Source organism: Gymnogyps californianus, chromosome 1, assembly GCF_018139145.2.
Source record: "Gymnogyps californianus isolate 813 chromosome 1, ASM1813914v2, whole genome shotgun sequence".
In the NCBI taxonomy this organism is placed as follows: domain Eukaryota; kingdom Metazoa; phylum Chordata; class Aves; order Accipitriformes; family Cathartidae; genus Gymnogyps; species Gymnogyps californianus.
This window is the reverse complement of record NC_059471.1, coordinates 19,453,760-19,473,281: the sequence shown is the minus strand read 5'-3', so window position 1 is coordinate 19,473,281 and position 19,522 is coordinate 19,453,760. Positions and strand designations below refer to the sequence as shown.

Below are 19,522 nucleotides of genomic sequence, written 5' to 3'. Positions count from 1 at the left end.
CTGCTAGGATTGAAGTAGCTCAGGTAGATCTGGATTGGCAGCATAAAGGTGAATTATTTCTGGCTCGGTGGGCCCATGACACCTCAGGCCATCAGGGAAGAGATGCAACATATAGATGGGCTTGTGATCGAGGGGTGGACCTGACCACGGACACTATCGCACAGGTTATCCATGAATGTGAAACATGCGCTGCAATTAAGCAAGCCAAGCGGTTAAAGCCTCTGTGGTATGGAGGACGATGGCTGAAATACAAATATGGAGAGGCCTGGCAGATTGACTATATCACACTCCCACGAACCCACCAAGGCAAGCGCCATGTGCCTGCAATGGTGGAAGCAGCCGTCGGCTGGCTGGAAACATATCCTGTGCCCCATGCCACCGCCCGGAACGCTATCCTGGGCCTTGAAAAGCAAATCTTATGGCGACATGGAACCCCAGAAAGAATTGAGTCAGACAACGGGACTCGTTTCTGAAACAACCTCATAGACACTTGGGCCAAAGAGCACGGCATTGAGTGGGTGTATCACATCCCCTATCATGCACCAGCCTCTGGGAAAATTGAGTGATACAATGGATTGTTAAAGACTACATTGAGAGCAATGGGTGGTGGGACCTTCAAACGTTGGGATACACATCTAGCAAAGGCCACCAGGTTAGTCAACACTGGAGGATCTGTCAATCGAGCTGGCCCCGCCCAGTCAGAACTTTTACGTACTGTAGAAGGGGATAAAGTCCCTATAGTGCACATAAAAAATATGCTAGGAAAAACAGTTTGGGTTACTCCTGCCTCAGGCAAAGGCAAACCCATTGGTGGGATTGCTTTTGCTCAAGGACCTGGGTGCACTTGGTGGGTGATGTGGAAGGATGGGGAAGTCCAATGTGTGCCTCAAGGGGATTTGATTTTAGGTGAGAACAGCCAATAGATTAAATTGTATGCTATTAATTGCTATATAATCTTGCCACTGTGTGTCATCATTATTATAATTGTTATATGCTATATTAATGGTACTACAGCCAGAATTACTTAGATTAATGAAGAATGAACTTTGACAAAAACTGAGTGAAGTGCAGTAGTGATGGAACCAGGACTGACTTCAGCATGCAACAGTCCAACACCACACACCATCCTGCTGCTGCGCCCAATGTCACCTGCCTGCCACATCACACCAAAGCCCAATCCTGTTCTGCCACCTGAGCGGACTTTGCATCATCCCTCCTGCCCAGACAGACTGTTGTGACTGATGGAGCCCAAAGTCATGGACTGAATGAACTCAACAGACATTTGATAGAGATGGCCCATAGACAGCGGGAATGCTATCTGTGTAGATATATTAAAAGACAGGAAAAGTGATGGTGATTAATTGCAGATGTATCAGAAAGTGTGGGATCTGGGCATAACGTAAATGGTATAGAATAAGGGGTGGATATTGTCCTGGTTTCGGCTGGGACAGAGTTAACTCTCTTCTTAGTAGCTGGTACAGTGCTGTGTTTTGGATTTAGTGTGAGAACGATGTTGATAACACTCCGATGTTTTAGTTGTTGCTAAGTAACGCTTATCTTAAGCCAAGGACTTTTCAGTTTCCCATGCTCTGCCAGCAAGCAGGTGTGCAAGAAGCTGGGAGGGAGCATAGCCGGGGCAGCTGACCTGAACTAGCCAAAGGGGTATTCCATACCATGGAACGTCATGCCCAGTATATAAACAGGGGGGAGTTGGCCGGGAGGCACGGATCGCGGCTCTGGCATCGGTCAGCGGGTGGTGAGCAATTGCATTGTGCATCACTGGTTTCCTCCCCCCCCCCCTTCCTTTTTTTGTTATATTCCTTTTCCTTACTATTATTATTATTATTATTATATTTCATTATTACTATTGTTAGTATTATATTTTACTTTAGTTATTAAACTGTTCTTATCTCAACCCACAAGTTTTACTTTTTTTTCCTTTCCTCCTCCTCACCCCACTGGGAGTGGGGAGGGGGAAGCGGCTGCGTGGTGCTTAGTTGCTGACCGGGGTTAAACCACGACACATGGCATACTTGAAAGATAAGGGCTATCTGGTTTTGCTTGGGCTTTTTCTATAGCAGAAAGGCTGTTTGGATTAACTAAATTAATTTTATATTTATCTTGATAAATTCGTGGAAAATTCCTGTGGTAGATATGCTTCAATTAGTCTAAAGCTTGTATACGTTATTTTAGCTTAATTTGGTAAGCCATCAGTGCTGCTAAAGCAATTTGAACATTGGATAAACTCTCAGCACTAGCCAAGCCCAGCAACACTGTCAGCAAAAGCCTGGATATGTGTTAGTTTCAGGATTAACTATCACTTTTGGAGGGAAGTTCTTAAATTTTCAACTCCTGAAAACAAACCATGCTCAGGAGGTCAATTTTCCACTTGTGTGGACACACGTAACGTGGTTTCTCAGGACACACTTCAGTGAGGCACGTCTGAGAGCTTTCCCCCTCGGCCCCCAGCGTGGCTGCAGGGTGCCCTAAGGACACCTTGTCCCTTCTGCACCACAAACACGTGGTCATGAAGAAGGAGCCACTGATGTCCCCGAAGGATTTTGTCAGCGTGCTGCAGACATGCCTGCATGTGCTTGGGCACAATCTGGCACCTCACAAAATGCCTGCTTTCCTAATGGAGCTGGCTGGATAGATGTCTATCCCGCTGGGTATGTCTATCTCCCAACAAGGATGAGACCCAGACCTGTATTTCCTTTAGACTGTGGGGTTCAATCCCACATCTCTCCTTCAATCCCACATCTCCATCAATCCCACATCTCTCCTTCCCGAGATCGGCAGCCAGGTGTGGAGGCAGGGAAGGAAGAAGGGACACTCTTCACTCCTGTGGGACACTGCACAGAAGGACAGAGAGCATGCAAGACAGGTCCTGACTCATCTGGTGGTTAAGATTGGCAGCTAGGAAAGTGTAATGCCACTTTTGAGTCATATTTGCAGCCTTTTATTCAGTGTTTAATGTAAAATGCATAACCAATCCTGGGAGCAGATACTCCAGAACCTCCTCCCCTTTCCCACCTGAGTCCTCTAGCCCTCAGGGAAAATTTGCCCACAAATTATCTCATTCCCTCCCTGTGTCCTTTTGTCCTGCTGACTTTTGTTCCCCTCTGCCCAGCTGAATAAGTTCTGCGGGAGAGGTGGAGACCAACATCAGCCTGGGCTAACCTACAGCCTGGTGGTTATGGCATTGTGTGGGGAGTAGGAGATAAGAGGTTTGAGTCCTCTCAGGTCAAAGCAAAAATCTCCACATCTTGGGTGAGTTTGGGAAAACCTAAGGATGTTTCTACATTAGCATTTTAACTGGGGACAAGAACAGGTTGCTGAAGTGAATCCCCTGATTATCTCCACTCTGGTGTTTTGGTTCACACTGAGGAATCAGCCTGGGTCTCTTTTGGATTGAGCAAAACTGGAAAACCCTCTCCTGGAGCACAGCCCCTATGCTCCAGCTGCCCCGGCAGTCGGTCCACAGTGACTGGCCTGAAGCAAACCCTCTAGACATGTATGCAGTGTGACTGCTGGATCCTCAGCACCAGCTGTTTCTACAGACTGCTCTTGCTGGGCTGCAGTGGTTGCTAATGTCTGTAGCCGTAGCCTATGTCTGTAAATGTCATATTGCAATGTTGTGTGCTGTAATATGGTGTAATGTACTATAATGTAATGCAATGTAGGCATAAGTTATTCTTATAACTTAGCCAAAAGTTATTCTATAAATGAGGCAGCTGTGAAAAAAGAGAGGATCCTTGATGCAGGATTCTGCATTTTACATTAAAGCGTCAGCACCAGCAGCTGCTCTTAGAAGAAAGCAAGCTGCTCAGCTTTTGGTAGGAAAAGCTGTGGGAGCGTCTTCCATGCCAAAGGAGCGGCTTCTGGGCTCCGCATCCAAAGGGATGGTCTAACCTCAGGAGAGAGAGGTGAGAGTACGCCCCTCCATTGGCACAGCTCATAAGCCCTCCCTAGCTGTCCTGGGGTGTGGTATACAAACGTAATGCTTACCAGAAAGTGCTGGATTTCAGAAATCTGGCCAGTAGCTTCTAGGGCTTATTGGAGAGTATTTAGGCAACTTTGCACATACCTTCCTTCGCTCTCTGGAATTTCAAAGGGAGCACAAATTGTTTTATTCCTGAAGCCAGACTGGGGCTGCAACTCTGTCATAGCACACATCAGATAAGCAAAAGGAAAAAGAAGAATTAATTTTGCTGGTTTTAGTGATCTTGCTGTGATTTTCACATCAGCAGGCAGTGCCATTACACTAGTGGGTAGTGCTGGAAGTGTACTGAGTGCCATAGAAAAGAAAAAAGAGGTGCAAATCCAATTAAGCAGACCAACTGGAGCTGTGCATAGCTAAAAGGGCATGAACAATCTTGGGTTTTATGCCAACATTTCATGTCTCTGAAGTTATAGACATGCATGTGTACTTTGCTGATTTACAGACAAAATTCCTGTTCCCAGGATGTACAATAGGCTACACGACAATGCAACATGTCTTGACACAAGGAAGAATGACCTCACCTGAGATTACGGGTTGCAGTTTGGAAATAAAGTGTTTCAACAGCAATTGCAGTCCCTGATGGGAACTGGAAACTCTGCACATTCTGATCTTGCCTGGAATTTCCTTGTAGCTTCACATAAATGCTGTCAATCAGAATAATTTCCAGCAGATTCTATCTCTTTTGAAATAATAGGAACTACTGCAATAGATTCATGAGCACCCTTGCCTGACACTCTACCTGTAATAATAAAATACCTAGCAGTAAAACATCTTGTGTGGTTTAGGCCTGATTTATTTTACATTTTTTCCACAAGCTAGACATGTACAGAGTTGCTGTAAGGTTGTTTTAATCCCATTTTTCTGTTATCCAAACAAAGCTCTTTGTACAACTCAGGCCATCAGCTAGCCTGTATTGTGCAAATGCCAGCAGGGCTGCTGTGCTCCCCATGCCAGTCCTAAGAGGTGAGTCCCACTGGGAATGCCTCCCGGCAGTGCCTGGTCTCATTTTCATTTGAATCCCACAGCCTGTGGGTCACCAAGACCTGAAATTTGCCTCTCTTCCCCTCCTCTCCATTTTCTCTGAAAGCCCAGCATATTTGGGGAATGGCTTTTTCCTGCTTTTTACTTTTGCAGAAAAGCAGGCATAGCTATGTGCCAAGACAGCCCAATGCCCAGTTCCTCTGTGCTGTCTTGACCAGGAAAGACATCCCAGTCCTTCATGGTGCCATACTGGGAAGGGGCTGCACACACAGATCGGGAGAAGAGAGAAATTGAGGTGTATGCAGCAGAGGGACTGTGAGCCCAGGGCTGCCACTGGCATCAGACAGAGCAGCATGGGACAAAAGTGAGTCTGCCAAAAGCATTGGGAGTTACTCCGGGGATCTCCTGGAGGGCATCCTAGCACAGCTATGATCTCCCTCTCAGGAGCTGTGGACATCCTGTGTGACACACCAGAGTGTATGTGACCATGCTAGGGAGCAGGGACACGGGAGGGTGCAGGACAGAGCTACGGGCAAGTGGGGCTGTGGGCTGAGCCAAGAGGGGGGTCTGGTAAGGAAGTCCCAGCTAACACAACACTGCATGCACACAGTGTGTGAGGTTTGGGCATTTCCCATTGAGGGTGCCCCAAATCCCTCCAACCTCTCTTTCAAAATGTTACCCTTTTATGTAATCAGATAACAAAGGAATAGATTTTTTTTTTTCCATAGTCGATTTATTCTGCCGCCCACCATTTACTCATAAAAAAGTCAGTTCATACAGGAACCACTTAGCAGCAGGCACATTTTGGTGCTGAGAAAGAATCTCAAATAAGAGGGAGCAGCAACCTGTCAGAAATTTATTTCTTAACAAAAGAAATGATCTACTGACCCATTAAAATATGCCAGCAAGTCACCAAGTACCTCCTTAGCTGGAGCCCTTGACTTTTAGCAGTAAGTACTGAGAGTACACAGGTAATGCAAAAATTGCAAAAGACAGTGGTTTTGTTGGATGTCCACCTTTCCCTGCCTGAAGCAAATCCCTTTATGGTGTACTTGAATAAAGTGGAGAGCAGAGGCAGAAACATTCCTGACCCAAGGGGGTTCATTTTTCCTTCTCTTGGGGTGCTGGTTGAAAGGGATATTTCTTATCTCTGCCTGGAGTTTTTGTAATCCTGAATGCATACATTGCTTAGGAACAATCTCAGTGGCATTTCTGAGGAGATGCTGTGTGGCTCTTTGCCATTTCTTGGCATGATGGCTCTGTTTCTTCCGTGTCTACAAGATCCCTTCCCACAGATCTCTGCAATGGGCTCTGCAATGGGCTCTGCGGGGACTTCTGCGATTAGCAGCATGATGACAAGCAAGGTGGAGAGATGGTACCTGGAACATTACCTTCCCTGGGGCTCCACCACCCTTTGGAGCCAGCAATCAAGGACTCCTTCCTTATATTAATTTAGCAGTAATTATTGCTCCACTCCTGAATGATCTGGTCCCTTTGGCTTGGTCCAAGTCCAGCTGATTCAGTCTAAGTGTAGACTCGGTAACCTCCTGAGCTCCTTTCCCTCATTCTGTGCAGCTGAAACGCATCTGCAGCTGCACAGAAATCCTGGAGAGATCTTTCAGGGAATATCCTGGCACTTTGCAGCTTATCTTTTCTTCTCAAATCAGCCAATACGACTGGCTGCCCAAAGAGCTTGGAAGTCACCTCCCACTGTTCAAGTCAGGCCCAGGGAACAGCCTTTCTTCTCTCCAGGAGTATTCTGCACACCAGGGACTTCTTGGTCCTCAACAAAAAGAAACAGAGAAGTGACAGAAGTTCTCAGTTTTTCCAGCCTGTGGCAGCTGCTGACAAAAAGACTGGGGAGAGTGACAGGGCTGAAAAGACGCTGTCCTTCAGGCAAGGAAAAGGGGCTATTAGGAAAGTCAGAACTGGGAAGCACAAATGTAAAGTTCATAAGGATGTCAGGGAGAGCCTAAAATAGCAGACAGACAATTCAGACTACTGGGTGAATTTCTTCACCAGCAGCCTTTGAACCCCAAGGATACTGCCATGTTCAAAGTGTTCTCCACCTCTTATTGCACAAAGCCAGGGAAGATCCAACATCCTTATCCCTTTCCAATCTGTTACAGACAAGGACTATGAAACTTTGATGAATACAAAACAACAACCACTTCCCCCTTCCCGAGGCTGTTCACAATGATTTGTACTGTCATAAATTACCGACTCTTTTCATGAACTGCTGGTTCAGTCCCTAGCTGTTATCTCCAATTGTAGACCAAATTTATCAGTGGGGGTGGTAAATCATAAGCGTTGATCATTATCTAGCCCTTAAATATTAAAAGTCCATCTATTTATTACTGAACATTTGTTTATCACCTGTAGAAATGCAGCAAAGGAACGTAGCAAAACCAGAAAAATTTGGGCATGAAAAGGGTGACAGTTACTGGCCCATGAACATTTTAGTCAACTGCAGAAGAATAATTTTAGTAAAAAGTCCTTTTTTTTTTTTACTTATGTTAGCAAGGTATCTAATATTGCCCCTGTTTTTACTCACATGTTTATTTATCGGGTTTTACATATCAAATACACCATCTGAGACTTGTGCTACTAGCCTGGAGTTTGCATATGCCATAGAGCTCAGAAGAGTCCTTCCAAGCAGCAATACCGTGCTGTAGTCCAGCCCCACCTCCCCCAAACCCCAGCGAAGCAGGATCTGCCTTCCTCTGACAAAGGTAGCTGCCCTCAGCTCAACAGCATTTTTGTGTACTTTGCTATTTGTTTTTGTGTCTGGTTGTTTCAGGTCAGCAGAATCGTTCCAGCAAGCTGACTTCATCCCCCACTCTGCCGGTAACATTTCCCTCTTAGGTATGAGGTAGCGTATAGATCATCACTGGTATCTTTTCAAGTTTGTGGAACATCAGTGAGTAGACGGTATCTGAATCCTTCCTTAATGCTGTTTGGTGTCCAGCATAGACATTGATGAACCACAGCTGTTACTCAAAAAGCACTACTCCCAAAAGGGAGGAGTGGATCTGGGCAGATACTACTACCTCACCTATTTTGTGTTCTTTGAATTGCACGTGGCTGGTAGCTTCCCAGTGCAACTTCTGTTACTTTATGTGGCAAGCTTCCATTGACCTTCCCAGCACATGTATAATCTGGGAATATACCCTTTTTCATTATATACTCAGTGGCCCTTGGCCAAACAGGTCTTCCTGAACCCTACTTCAGCTTCCTTTATTATTTCCTGTACAATGCAGAGCGTCAGAGTCTTGCATAATTTCTGTTGACTTTCCAGCTCCAAATTGTTGCCCATTGACTAACAGCAGTCAAGCTTGAGCATGCAGCTGCCTGCTTGGTTTTCTGTCATGACCGGAGCTTTCCTGATGTTGTCTCTGCACAGGGGTACTAGTGCCAGCTTTGCACGTAGCTTTGTGTGCTTCAGTGCCCAAGAGCTCTGCAGGTGCTGCAGATTTTCCCCAATCGGCTTCACTATCTCACCCTGTCACGCTGTGCTCTTTTTTAATCGGCTCCACTGAGTATAGATGGCTGCCAAAAGTCAGCAGATTTGGAGTATTCTCCAAATTATGTGCATAACCCCTTTGCAGAGTGCTAAATTATCTTCTCCCTTCAGTGGTGATGGAGCCCTTGTTCTTGAATACCCACATATAAAGAAAGAACTGCTTGGCTTTGACATGTGGAGGAGCCATCTGATGGGATGAGTGACAGGTGCTGTTTGACAACTAGTTGAATTGCCAGGAAAAAAAGTCTAAAAATGGGGAATGCAGAAAAACTAGGGAATGAAAAAACAAACAGCGAGCATTTGAGAATTTGACTTGTCCGTATTTCCTGGGACGCTGCCCAGATGCATCCGATATGGCTTCACAAGCATGTTCCGAGGGGCATTGCTCCAGGGAGTAGCACTGGACATGGGGCTGCCACCCAAAGGGCCCTGGGGTTGCAGCTGACTGAGAGCGCCACACAGAGACATGATCTCCAGGTCACGGCTGTAATCCAGCACAGATCTCTTAATCCAGCACAGATCTCTTCGTGGAACATGTTGGTGTGCGATGACTGTAGCTTCTGCCTGGAAAGCTCTTTGTAATAGCCACTGCTTTTCTTTTTTTTTTTTAAACAGCATGAGATTTTAACTGCATCCCCTTAGTTCCTCATGACTCTTCCTTCCCAGACACAGTTCAACTCCTTTGTCTCTGATTAGCTTAGCAAGAGGAAATGTTTTCCATCGTATATTTGCATTCAAGAAATGACTTCGTTAATATGATGCATATATAGGTGCAACCAGGTCATTACTGAATCATTCTGTTGTTTTTAATGTGATTGAGGACTTGCACTTGAGACCTCAGCAAACTCTGCTGGATTAGTCACGTAGTCAGCAATTTGAATATTGATAAAAGGAACAAGAGAATGTACTTTATTCGGATTGAATTAAAATAATGCAAACCATGTGAATCCAGCCCACTTTCCATGGAGGAATCATACATCATTCTCGGATGCTGCCTGCTCTCCCCTCCATTCCCCTTGAGCTCCAGTCACCGAGTCCAGTGACTCACAGCAGAAATTTTAATTCCAATGCTCCCCTCCCACCTCTTCCCCTTCCCTCTGTGGGGCGTACAGGATCAGTCCTTCTCCCACTGTTGGCATCCAGCCTCTCCTCAGGCTTCACTGGCACTACCCTTTGTACTTTGCAGCCTTTATGGCTGCTCCATCAATACTGCTTTTAGCAATTTCTCTCCCCAGGCTCCAGCGTTTGCCACCGCTTTCTCTCATTGGCTTCTTCCCATTCTTATCTGTGAATAAGTAAACTGATGTGGGTTTCTTCTATGCTCTGTGTGCTCCAAGAGATACAGAAGAACAAAACCTCCTCAGATAAGCATCAAAGATTAAAGTGTTCTTGGCAAACCTGAGAAAACTTTGCCTGAACTCTAATAGTGCATTTACAGACACATAATATGCATGACAAAGGGTGGGCATTGGTCAAAAGTAAGGTCTGCCCCTAGCTCTGGCCTGTACCCTACACCCTCTCTCCTTTGGGGGGGCAGATTATTTCTGAGGGACAGTGGAAAGCACCTTCCCAGAAGCAAAGAAAATCATGACCCTCCTTTTACACCCTTCTTTGTCGGTGCCTGGACCTATGGTGCATCTTCATGATACAGCTGGTGGTGAAATGGGAGCCCTTCTGTGAAAAGGTATCATGCCACTTCTCTCACATGAGACTCCACTACCCTCTCCCAAACCGTTTTTTTGAGCAACAGATGATAGGAAATATGGGTCCTACCCACCAACTCTGTTTTACCTGTGAAGGAGTTTGAGCCTTTGTGCACAAGCAGGGCCAGGGGCTGCAGAGCTTGGGGCAGCGGAGACCCCATGAGCTGCAAGGCTGGCCGGGGTGAGCGAGCTGGGCCAGCCAGGTGCCCCCCATGAGGGAACAGGCAGCAGCCCTGGGAAGGTGTCTCTGGAGTTGCAGGACCTGGACAAAGGACCTGGGAAGTTGAGGGAACCATACTAATCAGTTCGAATTAGGGAGAAAAGGCAAACAGCCACTAAAAAAGTAAATTCTGGTTGCCACAGGGGGGTGAAACAAGGGAGCAGGCAGCTACTGACACTTTAAAGTGTCACTTTAAGTGTTGCTTTAAAGTGTCACGCTGTTGGTTTTGTTGATTTTTTTTTTAGCAACTGGATGAAATGATGAAACCTGTTTAACCTCCTTGCTATCCTGCACAGCCAAGATTTCACCAACAGAAAAGATAGGGCCCACGCTGTTTTATGGAGTAACTTTGGAGAATAATTTTGAGGAACTGCCTGGTAGAAGACAGCTCTAACTCGTGGAAGTAAACTAGGTGCTGTGGCCCTCTCCAGGAACCTCCTGAAAAAAAGGGCTGATGTCTTATGCACTGGCTTCTTTTTTCAGTGGTCTTAAGCTTTGTCTGACAGAGATCGATATCTGCAGTGAGAGTGAGAGTGACCTGCAGCAACACTGATATAAACCAGGATCTTTGCAGCCCTTACATTAAGTTGGGTTTAAACAGCACACTGAGTGCTGTTTTCACACTCAGACCAGCCTCCCATTCACTGATCTTCCTTCTACAGCACTTAACCACAGTGGTATTTTTATCAAATCAACATTTCACTGTTAAAAAAGCTGAAAGATGATGAAATAGCAAACAAAGTATTTATGTCAAACTATAAAATTTCGTTCTTTGTAAATAAAATGTTCCTTGAAAATGACACGAGCCCATTTCTTCTGTGTGGGGAGGGAGGAGGCAGAGTGTACCGAGCATGGTAGCTGTGTAAGCTGTAAGAATTCAGTGTTGTATAGTATACATGGAAGCTACGGCTTTACGGAGTTGAGCTCCTACGACCATGTATTTGTATTAGCCAGACTTTGCCAACAACACTTCAGGCACTGTTCTATAAAATGCAAAGGCTTATTTTTTAAAGGCTGGGAGGGCAGTTAAAGTGAATATGAAAATAATGGCTGGGTACATATTTCAGACACTAATATGCGTGTAAAGATACCAAAGGAGACAAGATGTTTTGCTCAAAGGCTAAACAAGTATGGTGGTTTTGGTCTTAGTATGACTAAAACGAGTGTTTGAAAAGTAAATGCAGAGACAAACTGGTTACACATGCTGAGTTGAACTGGGAAGGTGCTTTTATTGCTGATGTTAGTGAAAAAATGTCAGGTGTAACACATGTTTAGCTCAGCCTCAAAGAAATGAAAACTATTTCCAAAGTACTATCTGAGTCTATAGCTGCATTTCCAGTTGATTGACAGTAATTGTGCACGGCAAGTAGCAAGTAAGCTGCTAGGTGTTGAAAGAGCCTAATTTTAAGCAAAAATGATGAATAAGGAGGTAGCTACACATATGAATTAGCAAAAATCAAAATGCTTGTGAATAGCACATTATAAAAGTGATGCCTCATGGTTGTCAAAACTAAACCTGACTATGAGGAATAGCAGGAGATCTTATCCTGTGTGATTAACTGGATAATAAAATGGCAAATGAATCTCAGTGTCTGCTGGTGCAAACTAATACACAATGAGAAAATTAATCCAAAGTACACCTATTCAAGTATATGGGCATGTATGTACCCCAGGAGGTACTGTTTTAGTTTCTAGAAACACTTAGGAAAGAATCTTGGAATGACTATGAAAAAGTCAACTCATTGCTTTGAGGTGTCTGAAAAATGAAAACAAGTAAATAGGAATTACTAGAAAATGATGGAGAATGCAACAGAAAGCATTGCTCTGTGCATATATAAACTGTGCAGGTACTTGGACTGCCCTTGTAAAAAAGGCACAAAAAGTTGTGATGAGGATAATAAAGATATATAACAGCTCCTGCATGGCACAGATTCAACAAATTAGGCCTTTCAGCACAGACTAAAAGGATGGAGAGAGGATATGACAGAAGTTTATGCATTCATGGAGGAGGTGAACAGGGAAAGACAATTAGCTATTACTCCCAATGGTGAAGACTCAGGAATGTCCCATGAAATTATGTAAGAGCAGGTTTTCAGTAAATGAAACAATTTTTTTTTTTCACCACACATAATTAAGCTATTGAGTTAATTACTCCAGAATCTTGTGGATTTTGGGATATATATGGGATAAATATTAAATATTTATATAATCCAGATACAGATGACATGAAAACATGGTTAGACAAAGCAATGTCAGAGAGTGAAGCAAGGGCTATTAAAAGTATAGATCCAGACAGAGCCTCTGGAGGTGCCTGGGGGCTGTTGAATGAAGAGATGCAGACACAGCCTTTGAAAAGCCGTAAGACATTACTGGAAAACGATGCCAAGATTTCTGCTATCTTGAAATAAGCAAAAACCTGTTTCTCTGTTGAGAAAGTTACAACAGTATTTATTTTCCTATTTTTATGAAGCTTTTATTTTCGCATTACTTTACAATCCACAAGAATCAATGTTTTGTACATATACACACACTTTGCAACATCCATCACCTTCAGTGCTACCAGAATAACCCTTCCTTACAGCTGAACCTTTACAGATGCCAGAGTTGTTAATACTTGGCTCTCGCACCTCCTGCCAACTAGCCAGGTGTTAAGCAAAGCATAGGTAATAAGCCTGCACCCCTGGATTCGTGCTCTGTCAGAATTCCTTGCCAGGATCCCCCTCTCCTTCCCAAATAAAGCATTACATACTTCCTCACACATACAAGCAAGCAAACAAAAATGAAGGAAAGTAAAGGTAGCACTCAGCTTTACCATAGATTTTGTTTGGTTGTAAATGAAAACCGCTGTGGCAGTACTGAGCAACATGAGCTGTGGATTTCTTTCAAGCATTTGCATTTACCACTATCAAACTTGGGTATTATTTTATAAAACATAGTTGATTCTTCCAGACATTTCTTCTTAGATTATTTAAAGATCTTACATATCTGACTTCATTTTCTAAACTTCTGAGGCAAAACCAAATTTACTTTGCCATTTTGCAGATACACATGCAAGTTCTCATTTCTTGTACTTGTTATCTATACAAATTACTAGATCAAGCTTAAATGTTATTTAAATCCCTACTGATGAAAGCATTTCTATTTCCAGACATGCCTCATAAAACCAAGCTCAGTACTAAGTGCAACATACAGGACAGATCTTTACTTCAATATACAGAAACAAACACACCATTTTCAGCAGTACTTTATATACTTAGATAAGTTTTTATTATCTCACAAGTCATGTGTATAACATTTCACCACCTTCTAGCTTTCCTACACACCCTCTTTAACACAGCATTCTTTCCTGGTAGGATTTTTGGTCAGTGTTTTAAAAAGCAAAGACTCTTTACTGTGTTGTAATCAAGCGTCATTTAATAGAAGTCATTCTTGGTTGGATGTTTTGAGTGAAGTGCAGACCTGAGCCTGACACCAATACTGGGTATACTTTACAATCAAAGCCCAAGGTAAGGGCTGCAGTGCTGATCCAACTAATTCATGCCTGGCTGGCCATGGCGTCCATCCTCAGAAGCTTTCCTTAAAGATGGGGGTTTAAAGGACACTATAACTAGAAGAGGCCTTTTTTATTTTTTAATTGTCAACAACAGAGCTCAAGCTCCAGAAAAATAACACCTAGTGACTTTTCACAAGGCAAGTAACTCTTCTTTGATTCACTCTTTATACTTCCTGCTACATTATTCTCTCTCATAAAAACAACTTTAGCCCCCCCTTTGCCCAATAGCAGTGAAATCAAGGTTGTGCACACTAGTGAGTACACCAGAAAGGTTTCTTACAGCTGTAAGAAAGCCCACAAGATTTCAGAGGGAAAAAAAAGTCTTACTTCTATCCTGCCCTTAGCTGCCTGCTGCCTGTGTTATCCCTACGTCTGGCTACCAAGATCATTCAATTTGTTAGTATCAAATTAGCAGTCAGTTTATCTGTTCCTTGCTTCCAAATTCAAGCCATCTAAGAAAGTCTCTGAGATTTCTTTCTCCAGCCCTGCGTCACCCTACAGAAAGCCTCTGGGAGCTGCATTTTGTCTGACCGTTGTCCGAACTGGCCCACGGTGACGATTTCCTCGGGCTGGGGTAGTTTTGGAGGGTCCCACAGGACGGGATTTCCCTCCGGGACATGTTTTCTGCTAACACTTGGGAATCAATCCCGGCGCAGGGCCGCACTTGCAGGGTACCGAGCCCACTCTGCCCGACGCTCGTCCCTTGGCAGGGCTCTGGGCAAGGACGCCCCGGACGAACGCGAGGGCCCTCCCCGCGGGGGGCGCGGGGGGTACCGGGGGCTGTTGGAGCCCCGCTCCGTCCCGAGCAGCTCCCGCCCCGCGCGGGGCCTGGCCGGCGGCCCCGCTGGCCCGGCAGAGCCCAGTGCCGGCGGCTCCGGCTCAGCCCCTCGGTCCTGCCCCGCGGCGGGGATGGGTGCCCCACACCCGGCCCCGCCCCGGGCGCCCATCTCCGCCGCCTCCGCGGGCGGCCGGAGGAGTCGGGCGCGGGCAGAGGCGGGCGGGGGGCGGGTTAAAAGCGGCGGCAGGTGAACCTTAAAGCTCCGGGGCGGCGAGGCTGGGACCGGCCGCTCCGCAGGCATCGCCGGACCCGGGAGCCGAGCAGCGCGGAGCGGAGCAGCGCCGCGCGCCGGTCGCGTCCCGGGTGCCCTGCCGAGCGCCCTGCCGAGCCGTGCCAGGTGAGGGTCCGGAGCGGCTCCCGTGTGCCGGAGCGGTGGCGTCGGGAACCGTGTAGTGTGCCGGAGTGGGGCCCGGGCCGGGGGCGTCCCCGGCGGGGCTGGGATCGGGGGGCGGCCGCAAGCAGTGGAAAGGGGCGCTGCGAAGCTGGGGTAGTCGCGCCGCGGCCCCGTCCCCCGGTTGCCTGCGTGGACCTGTCGGCGAGGCAGCCGTGCTTGGGTTGGGGGTGGCTGCCCCCAGCCCCGGGACTGGCCGAGGCGGCGGGGCTGCGGGTCCGGGCGGCCCGGCGCTGGCGGGCCCGGGACGGGCGGCAGCCTGCCGGGGCGCTCCCGCAGCGCTGCCGGCTCTGGGCGGAGCCGTCGGGCCTCAAAGCCAAAACTGGCGTTTGCAAACGGGTGTCTGCTGCCAGGAACCCATTGCAATCGGCCGCGGCTTTTCCCGCGGCAAAGGGCTCGCTGCGGGCTCCGTGTCCGCGCCAGCGCTCCTGCCGCTCTGGAGTTCAGCGGGAGCAAAGCTCGGCGCAGAGGGAGGGACAGGCTGGGAGCTGCCTCAAGGCGTCCAGCTCGTAACCACGAAGTGGGGATTTGGAGTGGTTTCCAATAAATGATGTCTTGGTTGGCAGGGTGAGCGTCCCGGTGGATTCACTCAGTCCCCACAGCCAATTTCCCTGTTTCTGTAGTGGCAGATGAGCAGGGAGAAATGTTGGTTTTTCCCCCAAAACCTGCAGCACTGCTTCAGAACTGCAGCGTGAGACCACGCTTGGAGCCCAGGTTGTTCATCCCACTGGGATATACACTTCAAATACTTTCCTTCAGTCCTGATTAGGCCCTTGTGAAGGTTTCATTGACTTTATTTTAATGACTAAGCAACAGACACGAGGAAATTCTTAACAGAAAGGTGCCGGTATCTGATCATAGCCTACAGATTAGGTCAATGTAAAAAGTTGCATAAAATGCTGCCAGTTTCAGCAGAGACAAAATATGAGAAATCTAAGGAATTCCAGCCGCCTTCTCAAAGCTTTTTTTTTTTTGTCTTACCCAATTTCACCTTTCCTCATCACAGTAAATCTGACCTCTCCCTCTTCCCTCAAGGCTTGTCTGTACAAGCTAGGCCCTTGTACCAAGGGTATGTGTTGGGGCATGTTAGTCCTTTAGTTGTCTTGTAACTGCACCGGGGTAGAGAAGTTTTGCTGGGTTTTTTTGATTGGTTTTTTTTTTTTCTCTGTTATGTGGGAATGAGAGATTTTTGAAAACTTTGACCAGTGTGGTTTTGCAAGGTACCATGCTCTCCCCACAGCACACAGCCTGCGTCAAGAGGATGTGGAGCTCTTATCCACGGCCAGTGTGGCTCTCCCACACAGCAAAGTTGAGCCGAGCCTTGAAAGATGATGGACCAGCTATGCAAGTTCCCAGCTCTGGTTTCAAAAGTGTTTTGTCCAAGTCAGTGATAGTTTCCAAATGGCTGCAATCGGTGAAAGCTGAGCCCTGAGACTGAATTCTGACTTCAGCAAAACTTACCTTTAACTTTCAAAGGGGTGAAGAGTGTGGATTTTAGTTTTCAAGAGTAGGAGGAAAGCTGCAATGGAGCTTCTCTGAAGTTTGACCTCCTGTTTATTCTGCTGGGGTGTGATAGCATCTAGAAAATCAAACTCTTTAGCTGAGGGCTTTTCCCTCTCAACTCTATGGCTCTGCTTGTCTGCTTTTTGGATGAGATAGTAATGAATGTGGAAGGGCAGGCTTTCAGTATCTTCCTTTGCCTGTTGGTTTGTGCTATGTATGCATGCAGCCCTGACAGAGCTGGCTGGAGGCTTCTCAGCAGTGTCGGCAAAATCAAATGCTGTACTTCTGAGATGAAGGGCCATGTCTGAGCCCCAGCAGAAAGCCTTGGAGGCCTGCTGGAGGCGTTGGGGTGGAGCGAGGGCTTCTGCTGAAGAAGGCCAAGTAGTACTTACCTCGGAGGCAAGGAAAGCACCAGCCCAGCCTTCTAGGGCTGTGGCGTTGGAAATTAAATCCTGTGAAAACTACTAGAGAAGTCTCTACTTTGTCTAGATGTGGCCTTAACTTGTGCAGTGATAGTAATTTCTATTGCTTTGGGAAGTACACTGAGAGGCAAAACACTGACGAGAGTCAACCATAGAAAGGGAAGGAGGGCATAGAGGATGCACGGAGGAAATGTATTTGAAGATATAACTTACTTCCTGCCCAAAGCCTTGTTGAGAAGTATATCTAGGTATGTTTGTCCCATCATAAATACATGGAAGGAGAGAGTTTAATAAGCTGTTTGAATCCATAAACATATGGGTGACTAATGAAAGTGACTTGCATTTGCCTATGACTCTGGAGTGAGTGCTAGGAAGTCCTCTCATTCGTAGAAGGTCTAGAGCTGATTTTTCACCCTTTGAAAAGTGACCATTTGGTGTATTGTGTCATCCTGCAGGTAAAAGGACACAGAAAAGAAGATGGACTGGGGAACTCTGCAGGCCGTTTTAGGAGGCGTAAATAAACACTCAACCAGTATCGGGAAGATATGGCTCACAGTCCTGTTCATCTTCCGTATCATGATCTTGGTTGTGGCTGCAGAGAGAGTCTGGGGAGATGAACAACAAGATTTTGTCTGCAACACGCTTCAGCCTGGGTGCAGAAATGTTTGCTATGATCACTTTTTCCCCATCTCTCACATCAGACTCTGGGCCCTGCAGCTGATCTTTGTTTCTACACCTGCACTGCTGGTGGCCATGCATGTAGCTTACACCAGGCACGAGAAGAAAAGGCGATTCAGAAATGGTGAGAAAATTGATCTTGAAGAGCTGAAAAATGAGAAGATTCACATTCGGGGCCCCCTGTGGTGGACATACACCAGCAGCATCTTCTTCAGGATCGTCTTTGAAGCAGTCTTCATGTACGTGTTCTATTACATGTACGATGGGTACCAGATGCCTCGCCTGGTGAAGTGCAATGCGTGGCCCTGCCCCAACACAGTGGATTGTTTTGTGTCTCGGCCCACTGAGAAAACCACATTTACTATTTTCATGCTTGCTGTGTCTGGTATCTGCATGATGTTGAATCTGGCTGAGTTGTGTTACCTAGTGATAAAAGTTTGCATGAAAGAATCCAGGAGAACAACGGTTTTAAAATAATTCCCCAGTTTCAGGATTTCCCAGCTCCCCATTTCCCTCAAACTTTCTTAGGTGTCAGAAAACAATCAATCAGCAATATTTTCACACTCAAAGAAAAGGATAAAAATGAACGTTCATTCATGTTTTAAAAATGATAGCCTCCCTGGGAAGCTGCCACTGAGTCAGGTTTTAAAGATGATGAGCTAATTCCATATTCATGCATCCACAAATAGAGAGAGCAGCCTTCTGGCAGCAGCTTTTCCAAGTATGCGTACTGCTGGGATTCTGTTGTTGGGACAGAGTCACTTTTCAAAAAATGGGAGTGGAAAGCCCCAGAGAAGGCTCAAGTGCCCAAAGGAGAGCCAGGAATCACAAACATACTGTGTCAGCTTCAGAGGCGAGCCAATAACAAAGGGTTTTGGTCAAAAGTGGGGTGAAGGGGTTTTGGGGGGAACTTATGGTTTGTGAAAAGGATGAAGACAGGGAGGTGATTGTGTTTATAGCAGGTGTCCTGTTCTCTAAGTATTCTGGAGAGCAAGGAAAGAGCCTAGGAACACAGGTACTCTCTGGCAATGCATGCTATCAGCTCTCCTGGGCACCAGCAACGGTTTTTATCTTTTTATCTCCTTACCTGCACTGAGGAGCATCTGCTACAGGATTGGGGGTGGCCAGTCTCAACTGCTTGTGAATGTCATTGGGTCAGTGCTGCCTCCCTCCACTCACAGGGGCTGCAGCACTGGGAGGAATTAAGTTTGTTTTTTCATTCTCTTGGTCAGGTGAAAAAAAGGATTGTCACCTTTGAGATGGTGAGGGCAGTGCAATTGTCTTCCTCCTTCTCTTGTTCTCCCCCAACACTTTGTGAAGAATCTCAGTATAGTAGATTTTATTTGATGAAGAGACTTTTTACCACCTGGCTGTGCCTCCTTCAGCTGTGTACCTTTAAAAGTTGTGGGTTTTTTTCAGTAAAAGCCAAGAAAAATTGCCTTGTTTCATTCTGTTTGTTATCCAAAAGAAGTGCTTCAACTTACAGCATGATATGCAGTACATTGCCCCTACCACTGTTCCTTCCATCAGTCCCTTTTTCCTATCCAACCTGCACAGCTTTTCTTCGTAAAACCTTCTCCCTGTCTGAGGTACCTTTCAAGTGAGTCCATCAAATCACTCCTAATCTCTCTGACATCCCACATCATTGTGAGACTGAATCACCCTTCCTCCTCTTACAGTAAGTCTAGCAGGAATTACAGCTTGCAG

The 19,522-nt window shown here is 46.2% G+C and overlaps 1 protein-coding gene across 1 annotated transcript; it reads left to right on the top strand.

Annotated features, from left to right (window-relative positions):
• Positions 1-15,104: 15,104 nt before the first annotated feature.
• GJB2 (gap junction protein beta 2) lies at positions 15,105-18,698 on the top strand. The gene is made up of 2 exons (XM_050905785.1): positions 15,105-15,158; positions 17,593-18,698. The coding sequence occupies exon 2, from the start codon at positions 17,615-17,617 to the stop codon at positions 18,290-18,292; it is 678 nt and encodes a 225-aa protein (XP_050761742.1). The 5' UTR covers positions 15,105-15,158; positions 17,593-17,614; the 3' UTR covers positions 18,293-18,698.
• The last annotated feature ends 824 nt before the right edge of the window (positions 18,699-19,522 follow it).